Source organism: Scophthalmus maximus, chromosome 15 (assembly GCF_022379125.1).
Source record: "Scophthalmus maximus strain ysfricsl-2021 chromosome 15, ASM2237912v1, whole genome shotgun sequence".
NCBI classification, from domain to species: domain Eukaryota; kingdom Metazoa; phylum Chordata; class Actinopteri; order Pleuronectiformes; family Scophthalmidae; genus Scophthalmus; species Scophthalmus maximus.
Genome location: NC_061529.1, coordinates 17,615,995 through 17,629,198, shown reverse-complemented (window position 1 = coordinate 17,629,198; position 13,204 = coordinate 17,615,995). Strand labels below are relative to the sequence as shown.

Below are 13,204 nucleotides of genomic sequence, written 5' to 3'. Positions count from 1 at the left end.
AAATGTGTATGTTCCTGTAGCACTCCTATTTTGGACTGGACTGTTATTGGCAGCACAAAACTTTTTTTTTTGACTGGTGCTGTTGGTGAAAACAGGAAGTAATGGACTTTACTTCTGTGCACCAGCTATTTAAACTACCAGTGTCACGAACCTGGTAGTATAAAACGGGTAGCTCAAAACAAGCGATCTGATTGGTTCATAGCCGTCTTATATTACGCGTTTACAATGGCTATGAGGCCGAATCAGTTTGCACAGGTCCGTATCACTCCGCCACTGACGAAGTAACGACGTAAGTAGACGTGTTTATCGACGGAATGAAGTTGAGGAAACTTACGCAAGCTCAAAGCACACGGTGACGTTGTAATTTTGGAAACTTAAAATTGCCGGCGAACCCAGCTTCAGGCTTCTAACCTTCTTTCTGAGAAACGCTACAGTGTGTTGCATAGCAACAGTGGTAATATACACACATCACATTCTTTCTATATCCATATATCAGTCTACGACATGAATGAAAACATGGTGCTGTTAACTGATGTCTGACTGGAGACAGAGCCTGTAATCAGGATGATTGTATTCCTGCTGATTCGACGCACCAAAACTGGCATCATGTCTGTGTGATAATTTCTTATTCTGTGCATATCAAGGGACATAACCCGCCCCACTGTCCTCTGGTCGCCCACAGTAAAGACTACGAGTTTCACTTTTTAAAAGGTATTGTTTCCATCGCAACGCAGCACGTCTGCCATGATGTTTTAGTTAAGTCTATGTGGAATCAAATAAAGCTTTTAAAGGTGCCAGTTGGCTTTTCACTCCGAGATCCAATCCAACAATTGTGTTTAAAGGCAACAGACTTGAGCATTTTCACTAGCTGCCATCAACCCTCACAGCAGCATCACACTGACGCCTGTGACACTTCCCTCTGTTTCAGCTTATTTCTGTAGCCTGTTCATTTAATGTCAATAGCAAAGTTATTGTTCTTTGTCTCAGCATAGGATGTTAGAAGAGCTCGCTATCAACAGCAACAGCAGGCAAATGCAACTCTCCTACATCAGCATATTTTAAGAAAAAAAAAAAAACGAGCATGTCCAGGACATGAGGGCGGCTGTGGCTCAGGAGGTCATCTTCTAACTCGTAGGTCGGACGATCGATCCTGGCTTCCCCCAGTACGCATGCCGAAGTGTCCTTGGGCAAGAAACTTAACCCTGAATTGCCTCTGACGGCTCTCCAGACAGTGTATGACTGTGTCAGAATGTGACTCGTCTTCTAAGGTGCTTTGAGTGGTCTAGAAAAGCTCTATATAAATAAAGTTAATTTACCTTTTACCATGAACCTGTCAGTGTTCCAGTCCACGTCCTGATGCATCCTCGCTCACTACACCTGGACCACACGTGAGCAGGTAGAAGAAATCCACACAATTAAACATTTTAAAGCATCAAATTACCTTCAAATGTACTTGCGTTTCACAGAAAGAAGAAATATTATCCAACCACCTACCTTTTAATTTATTCATAGAGCTCAAATGTGTGATCATTGGATGAGAGCGGCCTCAGGGCCAGTTTCAGCCCACAATACAATCAACATAACCAGCTGATGTGTAAAGTTACTGTAATGAGCCAAACATAATTATTTCATTCAATTTAACTTTCATTTAATTTTCAAGCAATTTCCAGCATTTTCCGAGAGTTGTGACCATACCGACGACGGGTACGGTTGAAGAGAAATTTAGACTCTGGCAAAACAGTGTAAATGTAAGAAGTATAATACAAGCCTTGCCAAACTGCAGCTGATCGCCCATCTACCACAGAGGCTGGCCTGAAGGACACACAGCTGATTTTTTTCTGCAAGAGTCTGCAAAGACGAAGCTGCTGCTCTCCAGAAATAAAGTGTCAAGCTGCACTTCTCTGGTCAACAGGCAGCGCTGTGTGGTGAGGAAGAAGACGGGAGTCCATTTTTCTCACTGGCCCATCGTCAACATGAGGTTAACACACTGCCGGCATGTTAACAAACAGTATTTGTTTCGATTTTAGCCATTTAATTACAGCTCATTCCTGCCCGTAAGACATAATAAGACAGAGGTTTGCTAATAAAAAATTTTTTTTTGAGTCAAATCATTGCAGAAGCTCACTTTGGTAAAGTAGTTGCGAAGTAAGCGGGATTATGTGCAGTGAGCTGGTCATTATTGCATATAAACCCTGACAGGGTGAATGCAGACCCCAGCAGGATTATCCCTGAATTATAAACATGTCTACAAGTGTAGGGGCTTGTGTAGCTGCCAGGACAAATTTGCTAGCGATGGCAAACTGTATTCCTTTGGTGCCAGCGCTGCTCTCCATCGTGTTCAGACGGGAGTCTGACTTCGTGGTCTTACAGAGATCATTTGTCTCCCATCAGGGATCAGCTCTGCAACGTGCTGATGGTGCAACGAAGCAACCGCGCACACACAAACACACACCACAGTGTGATACAGGATGTCTGCTCCAGGTTCGTCTCGTGTTTATACTGCGGATAACAAACCATTTCAATACGAGATGCAGGGGTGTGGGAGTCCAAATGGTGCGTCACACTGATCTATTGCCGTTATTACCATAACCAAGTCAGATTTTCTGACAACAAAGTTGTCATCAAGCAGAGAGGCTGAATTCAGGAGCTCAACGGTTCCACACAACTTTGCTGCTCCTATCTGAAAACTGCTTTCACCGTCTCCATGAACACTTACCGGGTGCTAACACCATTAGCACTGCACTGTACCACTAACACACTGTGTAACGAGTCACTAATGAAGTAGCTGAAAGTCTACAGTTTAGGCAATGCACCTATAATGTTCCAGGGTTTTTTTGACACTTTCACAGAAATGTTTATGTAGTACAATTCAACACCAGCACTAGAGGTGATGATGAAATTAATTACTATTTTCATTTTGTAGAGGTGCTTCCACCTTGTTTATGTAAGAGGTTTAAAACAATTGGAAATCCCTTCCTATATAATGTAAGCCCAGTACACCACCACCTTTAATGTACCTCAGAAATGAATTTAACAAAAACTGAAAATTACAAACTTCATAAAGGTCGAATTTGTAACATACTTCCACTGAATTGCAACAGATAAAGGGGTTTTCACTCAACCACTATACAGACAATTCTTACGTAAACAGAACAGTTCTCTGGCTTTATAAACATGCAGGTATTTACTGCACTGTTTCATTTGTCCTAGCACATGACTGGAAGTTCACCTGGTTGAGGCTTGTGGGAGATTTAGCTGGTCCTGGAACGCTGCCTCCTTCGTGGCTGGTTGCTTGGTTGAGGTGATCCTCCTCTGCTGGGATCAAACTGGACATGTGCTGCATTCATGTCATGTGGGTGAGACAGTAAAGATGGAAAAGGTTTTTAATTATGGGATTTGCCACAGTAAAAGATGTATCATTGCAGTGGTGCTCAGCGTCACTGTGATGGTTAGGTTTAGGTCAGTGGTTCTGTGATGATCAGCATTATAAATGGCCTATAGTGCTGCTCCAATTTGATTAGGGTTTTTTTTTCCAATGTTGGATATCACTGCTACATCGTTTTAGATTTGTTTTTCTTTTTTACAAATACAGTCCCTGAAGCCTCCATTTCCTGGAGTGGAGACGCTTGGCACAGTGGCACTCCAGCAGCAGGCTTCTTCAGCTTCGACTGAGATGAGCCCCACTGGAATCAGAGTGTAAGTGAACCGACGTGTAACCATGCTTCATTTTCAGTTCTTCAAGACAACCCTGCACTTCATGAGCAGTCTGAGAAAGTCAAGCACAGCCACACAGTAGGGCACGGAGCTAAAGGAGAAATACAGCCATGGAGAAAAGGTCAAATTAGAATAGAATCTTTATTTTATTCTTTTACAAATAATTTTCCACAACATATAAATGCATCAGACCAAAAACCTCCTCTCACTCTTCAAATATACAGGAATTTCATTGAAAACAAAAATCCATTACCCACACAAACACGGTGCCGGAAGACGTTCATACCCATCATACCATCAGTGGAATTGGAAATCACTCATGCTGTAATACAGTGGGGACTACAGATGCAAACTATCGGAGTATATCTACAGATGAGATTTGAACAATTGCCACAGATATGCTATGATATATTTAATAGGAATCTGAGTGCACCTGTAAAACACACCAGTTTCTTCTGTGGATGAGATTTCAGACTACCCAGGTTTTGACCACCACTGCTTTTCAATCACAGGGGGCTGAACAGACTGATCGATGACAGAAGGCCATTGGAGATACACACCCTAATTGGGTGGTACATGAATGTTTTACTGAATAGCAGGCAAACTGAGTTCCACATGCATAATCAATGACTTGTTCTTCGCTGAGTTGCCCACACGGCTCTTATCAAATAGCAAACGCCGTCCTTGAAACTTCTGGATGATTGCACATTTCCTGCCGTAAACTGCTTTTGTTTGTCTAATACCAGAGCTGTGGGGCACACTGGAAGACTTTCAAGCTGAACAGCCTCGGAAATCTTTTCATAGTACACCAATTGTATGATTAATTCCAAATGCAGGTGGTTAAGTGTCAAAAACATCATGTAAGAGCGAGTCAGCAGGGCACAAGTTTTCACTCTCAACCCAACACAAATCAGTCATTGGGGCAAATCAGGTTCATAATCTGGCTTTAATTGCCAAATGTGTTCCCAACTCGAGGCAGTATATCTATAAAGGTAAGACTGTACCTGGATGATATCACAGCCAAAGGGACAAACAGAAAGAAGCACAATATAACCGTAATTTATCTGTGGAGGGTTCATGGAGACTCTCTCTGTATTCTGATGAAGGGTCAATTAAATCCTTTTTAATTCATATTGATTCATATACTGATAATCCAGTTTGGACTCAAATTCCATCAATCATCTGGAATCTATATGATGACACTGGAAAATAATCAATCAATCTCTCTGGTGTCAAAATGCTCTCAATACACACACACACGGTTAGAGGCTACATTGCCACCTAAGTTATATAATATAACCTCAACTTGATGCAATAAAAGCTTTAGAAATAATTTTTCATAGTTTGTTTTACATCATGTTGATGTTTGTCAGTGCAATCAGATTAAAAGTAGTGCAGCGTTTTTTGTCTTTTAAAGACCCCCCCCACCGACATCCTCCTGAGACCAATTCTAAGAGGACTTTCGCTTTTCCTTTCTAAAGTGCTTCATTTGCCTCCTCCAATCCTCCAATCTAGTATTTTAAATTTGAACAAGCAGTAAGATGTTTTACTACTGTAATTCACACCAGCTCTGACTGTACAGAGGAAAATCAATAATGGGCCATTCGAAGCAGAATGAGGAGTTAAAACTTTAAGCTTTTGTTTGTAGTGGAACACAATCAGAACGTGTCTCAAGCTGTCCAACAAATTGTTTTCCTACATTCCTCTGCCATTTTCATGCATCAAGTGTGAACCGTTGATGCCGCGGTAGGTGACACGGCTGGGGCGCACCAGCACGCCATGGCCAGGTCGACAGGTGAAGTAGCGGCGGCCGCCCACAGAACCGTCATTCTTGCCTTTGGGGCTTCGGAGCTCCAGACCTAACCAAATGCCCGGGGCAAAGTCTGCTGTGCCCAGGTAACGGATGAACGCCATCTCGTTGGCACTGTTCAGCAGGACCTGCATGCCCACGTGGAGGCGTACCTGTCCATCAGAGCAGGCTGGGAGGCTGGCCGCCGCCACGTGTGTAGGAACACCGCCGCTACTACCGCTCAGAGTGCTCCAGCGCCGTCGGTGAGGGTTGGAACGACTCCTTTGTTTGGTTTGTTTGTTGTTGTATTTTCGATAGATTGTGGAAGCACGGGGGAAATATAGCAAGAAAGATTTATGAGAAAAGAACAGAGTGAGAGGATGGATCAAAAGTAAGTGGGAGATTCATGGGAGCTCAGTGTTTGAAGGATTGATCTTCAATTCCATGTTCTCTCTCATTATAACCACAATCATGCTTTGGCTAATTAAAACAGGAACCTTTTGCTGACGAATACCATTACCTCTTATCATTATTGATTCTGCCACTGCAGCAGGGGATTAGGAAGCTGAAAAGCTTTGGGGAGGGAGAAATGTGTGGGGGTGTGTAGAAAAGAGACAAACCTGGTGACAGAACTTCTTCTGCTCGGCTCCTTAGGGGTAGTGATTGTCAACGATGTGCTCAAACTGCGACATATCGGCCCTGCACAGCAATCACAAGAGTCAAGCACTCCCATATAGATTCTTGCATAAGCACTCACAGAATAATAAATGCAAAGACACACTTGAAACAAAGATGGAACCCTCACCGCCGAGAGGATGATTGAGGCGTGAGGACGAGAGCTCCGAGAGGCAATCGACGGACCCATGGATCCTGTGAGTAAAACCGAGAAACATCTAAGATACTTCATTCTCACACTATGAACATTTAGCAACATATCTTCATTCAGTTTTAATCAGCCTATTGTGCAAAACCTCCAAATCATATAATACACAGAGAATTTATGTATAATAAAAATATTTTTGAGTTCAGATCAATGAGAGTTGACTCCATCTGCAACATGATGGACCCATCTGTGTAAACAACAACAAGTATTAAAAAAGTCTCTGTTTGCACTAAAGAACCTGCCCGACTAATTGATGTGTCAGATGCTATGTGACTATAATAACGTTCAAGCTCTGAAAGCCATTAGTGTGTGTGTTTTTGTGTGTGTGTGTGTGTGTGTGTGTGTGTGTGTGTGTGGGTGATCCTAATGGTTTGTGATAGCTGCTGACAGGTGAAGAAAAGAGAAGAACGAGTGGCTGTGCTGGATGGAAAGAATGTGTGATACTCCATATGGTGGAAAACCATGTGATGTGCATATTGTGTGTGCCCGAGGGTTAAATACAAAAAAAGAAAAGAAAAAGGACATGAATAAGGGATAGAGAGGAAACACAAGTGCTGACCTTCCAAAATGCAGCTTTTATTTCATAGAAGACCTAAACAGTGATTTAATAAAAGCAACATGAGGAAAAGAGTGAGATCAATAAAGAGATGGTAAGAGAAAATAGCAAAGGGAAGTAAAGACACTGATCATTTGACTGCAGGCTCTCAAGTCTGGAGGAGCTCCCTCTCATTTTAAATAAAAAACATTCAGTGCTTTAGATGCCAACTGCTCCGATGGTATCAAGTTCATATGAGGCAACTCTTTAACAGACATATTTTACAGTTTGCTATCCGTGAGGAAGAGAGTGAAATATCAGGTAAGTTATGATTTGGTTTTCCTAATGGAAGATTTGTAAAAATGAAGAGTTGGGTGAATAAAAAGACAAAGCGGACTAAGAGGGTGGGAGAAGTGTCACTGATGCGTATGAAAACGATGAGTCTTACACTGGAGTTCAGGACAGTTGTCTCAAACCTTTGGACCCATGGTATGGTATGGAGTCACCAGACCTCAACCAGGTCAACACTGATGGGAGATGATGAAGGGATCTCTACCACCATCACCACAACACCGGAAGAGGGGATGTCTGTTTTCTAACAAACATTCCCTGTTAGAAAACAGCATGGAGCCTTTGCTCCTGTTGAGGTCGAGAGACTTGTATGACAATATGTGCTAAGGTGCACAGAATCTGTTCTGTTGAAATTACTTAGAAAGTTGATATTGGTTTTTCCTCAGATTGTCACTTATCTGTATTTCTCATACAACCAGACAAGCTAATGATGGAACACATCTCATTGTAATTCAAAAGGATCTAAATAAAAAGAAGGGTAAAGTACTAAATGTAGAGTTATCTATTTGGCTGTTTTACATTTCCATAATAATGCTCCAATATTGCCCAAAAATACTTTAATCTTTCATATTTTGTGTTTCAACTGTCAAAAATAAATAAATATTTTCAGATTATGAACAGTCAGTACTGAGAAACATTATTATTTACTGACATACATTATCATTACAAGGAATCAAGTCTGGGTTTATAAAACCACCCAGTAACATCTGTCCAGGTCTTTTTCTCATTTTGATCTCAAAATCACGACCAGACCTGATTACACACATCAGAAAGATTTTTGAGAGGCTGATAAAATGTCTCAGGACATAAGTGTACTTTGGCTGAGAGCATCTGTTGAATGCAGCGCTCACTCACCAGTCTAAATTGAACCAGTTTCCATCTTCAGTATTCAAAATATGTTGCAAACGAGAAACACTCATTGAGTATGACTTTCTGACAGGGACGTTATTTCAGTAATCAAAACTTCAGACTTGAACTCAAGTTGCACTGGTTCCAGAAGAGAAAATATTGATTGGCACCACTTAGCTTGACTCTAGTTACATGTAAACATCTCAGAATCATCATCACTTCAATGGGTTTCTACTGTAACTACAGTTACTGACATACCTACACTTTGCTCATTTGATTCAAGTACTGATAAAACTGCCTCCAAACCCATTATGGTACAGAAGATACTGCTTCTTCATTCTACCAAACTGTTCACTGCAGGTACACAAGATCACTCTTTTTCACATGACCAATAATAACTACTAAGCTCCAAATGCTGAAGATAACAACAGAACTCAAGTGTCACTAAACCCTTGACTCAAACGTAAATATCACATGTATATACAATTCCTGACCTATGTCATATCTAGAAATGGAAATGTGACACTTTAACCTCATCGTCACTTGGATGTAAAGAAATGTCTCTGGTAGCTGTATCAACAAGAGATAAAACACTCCACACTTCATATAAGACTATTCTACACATTATGACTACAACAGATCTGTTGTCTGGAGCTTTGAACAATGCCACGGAGGTTTGTCTCCACAGGATGATGTCAGGTGCACATCAAAACTTTGCTAGTGCTCAGAGTGTCTGTTCTATCAGACACACGAGACGGACAACCAAGAAAAACATCTGAACACTGTGTGTAGACCAGCTCTAGGCAGCCTGATTATTCTACGGCTATGACTGCAGGCAGAAAAACAGACAGAAGTGAAAAGTTGTTACTTATTTATCACAGTTATACACATTGTAGTAAACAGGCAAACAAATTCATCTTCTGCACATTATGTCCTGTTTTACTTGCAATCTCAACAGTATAATATTATCCCGCTTTGAAAATATAACCTCTTTAAACCTCTACAACCTAAAGAAATGACATATTCATTATCCATATTTTAAAGCATTGATGGAGGTGCCTGGGTCATTACTAGGTGCCACATTAAATTGAGAAGTCATGGTGCGCGAGGGCCCCAGGCTTCACGTTGACAAGTCTGACTCCCGTTATTCACCAGTCCAGAGGAGGACTGTTTGTCGCACAGTCGGCAAAATCAAATATGTCAACACTTGCACAAATGACGCTGTCAAGAAGCTCATGACTGCCATGAGAAGTCTTAATGAGGGCCACGTAATCCAACCTCTGGGTTTTTAGGGCATATTGTCCAATTCTTCAAAAATCTGCTCTGAATTTAAAACTTAAAACTTCGTAAACATTAGTTTTTGCCTCTGAGGTTGACCACTGGAAAAATAATCAAGCGTGACCATTAATCATGAGTGGGGAATATAAGCTATGTTTAAGAGCCTGCACTCACCTTTGAACACGAGAGGGAGGAGCAAAGACGCCGTGTTTTGGGGGGCAGCTGAAGTACCTCACTCCTCCAACTGACCCATCATTCTTACCACTTGGCTTGTCCAGTTCAATGCCCAACCAAAGTCCTGTATAGACAAAAAGACAGCGATCCAGAGTCTAAGTACAGGAAAAATCGGTGGAAAATCGTGAAGTCACAGTGATTTAATGCCAGCAACTGTTAATATCAGATGGAACTTTAGACAGTTGTATCTGCTGGATAGACCAGCCAAACTGTACAAAGGAGGAGTATTCAACTGTTCACTGAAAACATAGGATTAAGTTACCAGCAACTTCTCTACATGGGAAGTCATCTTGTGAGCCTGTATAAACTAAACACAACTAAACTAAGCATAACCAATACTCAGCTGTATGTAACATGTCCTATCTATATCCTAAACTAACAATTGTTTAGCTCTTTAACTTCCAGTCTCTGCCTGTAAAATGTGGCTATTCTACATGAGGCAAATAAGGGGGTTCAGGGAGTCGCTTTCAGCTGACATGGCCTTGACAAAGAGTTATAAGAAGTTATTAACTGTGTTAATAACAAGAAGAGCTGCAATTTATGAAAATAAATGTATTGCAACAAGAAGAACAGAGATATTGAGCACTGAATGAAGTTTTCTAGGAAGCATTAAGGATATTTCCACAAAAGTCTATTTTCAAACCTTGTTAAAGACCGAGTCATTTTATTTTTATGTATTAAGAGCATCAGACACTTATTTTTAAACCTGCAATGATTACAATGTTAAGCTAAGCTGTGCAATCACCAGTCACCCTTTTATTAGGCCAGAAAGCACCAGATCAACAGTTTGCTGTTCACTTAAGGACACTAAAGAAAACTGCCGTAATTATAATGCTTTGTGTGGAGAAGGCAAATAAAGGACAGGCATGATTTATTAAATGGATAATGAATATTTTAGACACGGTAGAAGAGCTTTTTTCTAAAGATTTTCAAAACATGCCTGAACCCTTTCCTCAGACTACAGTTTGTTGTTGTTGTTCTTTATTGAACTCCAACAGTCTCATCACGTACTCTGGTCAAGGGGAAAAACTGATTCAGAGAGAAGTGTGTCAATTTACAATAGCTTTGTTCTTTTAGCAATTAGTCATACCTCTGAACAATAGCTACAATGAGACAATGACACTGACATTAATTTGTCTGTTTTTTGTTGCAATTGCAATGATTCAGTCAGTGGTTAATATTCGATCAAAACTCAACAGATTAAACTCAACACTGTGAAGTAAAGAGTTTAATGTGATTTCAACTGTCAAATCGTCAAAGGGGAAAACATCAATTTTTAACAGCTGACCTGGAGCAAAGCTGGTCTTTCCATAAAACTGGACTACACCAGTTCTCTGGCCCACCACCAGCACCCTCTCCCCCAGATGCACCTCAGGGCCCTCACACACAGAGCTTCCAGCTGAGGGGGTGCGGCTTCGTACACCTGAGAGAGATGTAAAGAGATTTTTCACTACTGTGATACTGTCATTAATTCCCTAGATTTGATTCAATTCCTGAAATGACTGCAATCTTCTTTAAATCAATGTTAAGATAAATAAGACAGACCTGCAGCAGGAAGCACAGTGGTGCCAGAAAATGAACGGAGCGGTGGTGAGGACGTGGTCCTGGGACTCAGGGAAGCAAGCTCCCTCCTCTGATTAGCAGGAAGGCGATGCCTTGGCAGTGGTCGAGGTCGGACTCCTGGCCCGTGCCGAGAGTCCAGTGAAGAGGATGAAGAGGAAAGAGAGCGAGAGAGAACACCTGTGGGGAAAATGACAGAGGGATGAGACAGAAACATTGGGGAAGGTGTCATTGACAAAAAAAGAACCTTTTAAAATGGAACACAAATTCAAAGGTTTGCATCAACAAAATCTAATAATGTGAAGACACAGACACTACAAACTATGAATCGTTCACAAAGAAGAATAAACTGCTCCACTCAGACATTGGTTGTGAAGGTTTTCTATTCTGCTGTCTAATGTCACACGGCACAAACTGTGTGCCTCTCCTCATGGTACTGAGCCCACCATCCATCTATTCAGACTTACATCATGGACTTTTGTAATTCAACTAAAAATAATGGAGTTCAGCCTATTTGTCTTTTTCCATTTTATCATTCTGGATGTGACAGTGCCTATAGCGCTCAGATCCAGAAAATTACCCCTGTACATTTCTGAATACCCAGCAGCTGTGTCACATCAGTCTAAGGCATCACAAATCAAGTGAGCTCTGTCTTTTACAGAACCCGAGGTCCAGCAAAGGCCAAACATGCTAATCCCCTCCCTGAGGGATGGGATGAGGAGGGGTAGGCCCAATTTCACTCTTTAAAAGCCATTTGGACGCAGGACCTCGTTAAGCTTTTAACTTTCGCAGACCTTCACAGGACATAAGTTCATTAAGTGCCCAACTCTTAGAGGCTAATTGATTAGATCTGTGCCAAAGTGCTTCAAGAGGAAGAGAAGATTCAGCTACAAACAAATGAGAACCCGCTGCACTGGTGAGCAGAAAACGTGTCAACCTTTGCCAAAAATTGTGTTCAAAAGTAAGTATTAGCTAATAGGCCCCCAAGTGTGGACAGCAGTGCACAGAAACAATAAAGGACGATACCGATTCAGTCATTTCTGTTTGAGCCAATCAATCCATCATTACCATAATTGATTACTGCAGTGTTGTGGTTTTGGCTTCATGCACAATGAACATCATTTCAGGCACGTAGTATCTTCAGGTTCAGAAAAACATTTGTAATTCAGATTATGTTCAATATTCACTTGCTGCTGAAACATTCTGTTTGCATCTTAGCGTGGATGGAAATTCTGATTTACCATCTAAACTGTGCTTCAATTAAACACGCATTTATAATGCATCGTACACAATGATACATGAAAGTATGACACAGTGAAAAATAGTGATTATCTTAATTTTAGAAAGGCATTGAGGTTCCTGTTGAGCTACCCACAGATGGATTTATGATGCAGGATTCAAGTAGAAAGGTGCCTTGATTTTCACAGACAGATGGTGATTAGTGTGTGGAAGTGGGATTTCATCAATTTCCACAGTTTTAACCAATGAGAGATTATACTGAATAGCACAAAGCCACTTCCACACTACATTTTCTGCTCCACAGTGCACAGACACACACTGTCTGAGTAACTGAGGTGTCTCCCTTCATGCCCTAATTGGGACTTGTTTGATTATCAGTGGGTTTACAGATGGAACGAAACGTTCGTACCGACACACAAATAGCCACCGACTTCTTTTTACACACACTTCATTATTCATCTTGGCCAGATTAGAAGATCGCATAAATAATGCATCATCACAGATCTGTAATGTTTGTTGTAGAAAAGTCAAAGACTACTTGAGTGGAAGTATCTTGGAGAGGTTTGCACGTGAAGAAACCATCCAAAGCAAGAATACTTATCCAGCATGCCGAAATACATTTGAATAGAGTTTGAAGAAAATAGAGAGAATTACAAACAAGGGAACTAAGAAGACAGTGTAGCATTCCCAAGAGTGGCAGGTTTAAAAGCAGAGACAAAAAAGCCACATCGAAAAGATAAAACAAATGCGCAGGAGAGTGTAGAATAGCAAA

At 41.2% G+C, this 13,204-nt stretch overlaps 1 protein-coding gene across 10 annotated transcripts in view; it reads right to left on the bottom strand.

Annotated features, from left to right (window-relative positions):
• The window catches only part of LOC118285982 (CAP-Gly domain-containing linker protein 4), a 51,109-nt gene that overhangs the window by 19,133 nt on the left and 18,772 nt on the right, over window positions 1–13,204 (bottom strand). For 5 of the 10 annotated variants that reach the window (XR_007032181.1, XR_007032183.1, XR_007032184.1 and 2 more), the window contains exons 10-16: window positions 11,179–11,373; window positions 10,922–11,056; window positions 9,574–9,697; window positions 6,309–6,373; window positions 6,124–6,202; window positions 3,230–3,337; window positions 1,317–1,377 (exon numbers count right to left, since the gene is read on the bottom strand). Coding sequence is in view for 4 of the 10 variants with exons in the window: in XM_047337599.1 (XP_047193555.1) it covers window positions 5,410–5,785; window positions 6,124–6,202; window positions 6,309–6,373; window positions 9,574–9,697; window positions 10,922–11,056; window positions 11,179–11,373 (974 nt within the window). In the remaining 6 variants the exon portion in view is untranslated. Of the gene's footprint in view, window positions 1–1,316; window positions 1,378–1,494; window positions 1,919–3,229; window positions 3,338–3,836; window positions 5,786–6,123; window positions 6,203–6,308; window positions 6,374–9,573; window positions 9,698–10,921; window positions 11,057–11,178; window positions 11,374–13,204 lie in introns of those variants that run through there. The other 5 variants (XM_047337599.1, XM_035610018.2, XM_035610020.2 and 2 more) reach the window with 2 other exon arrangements.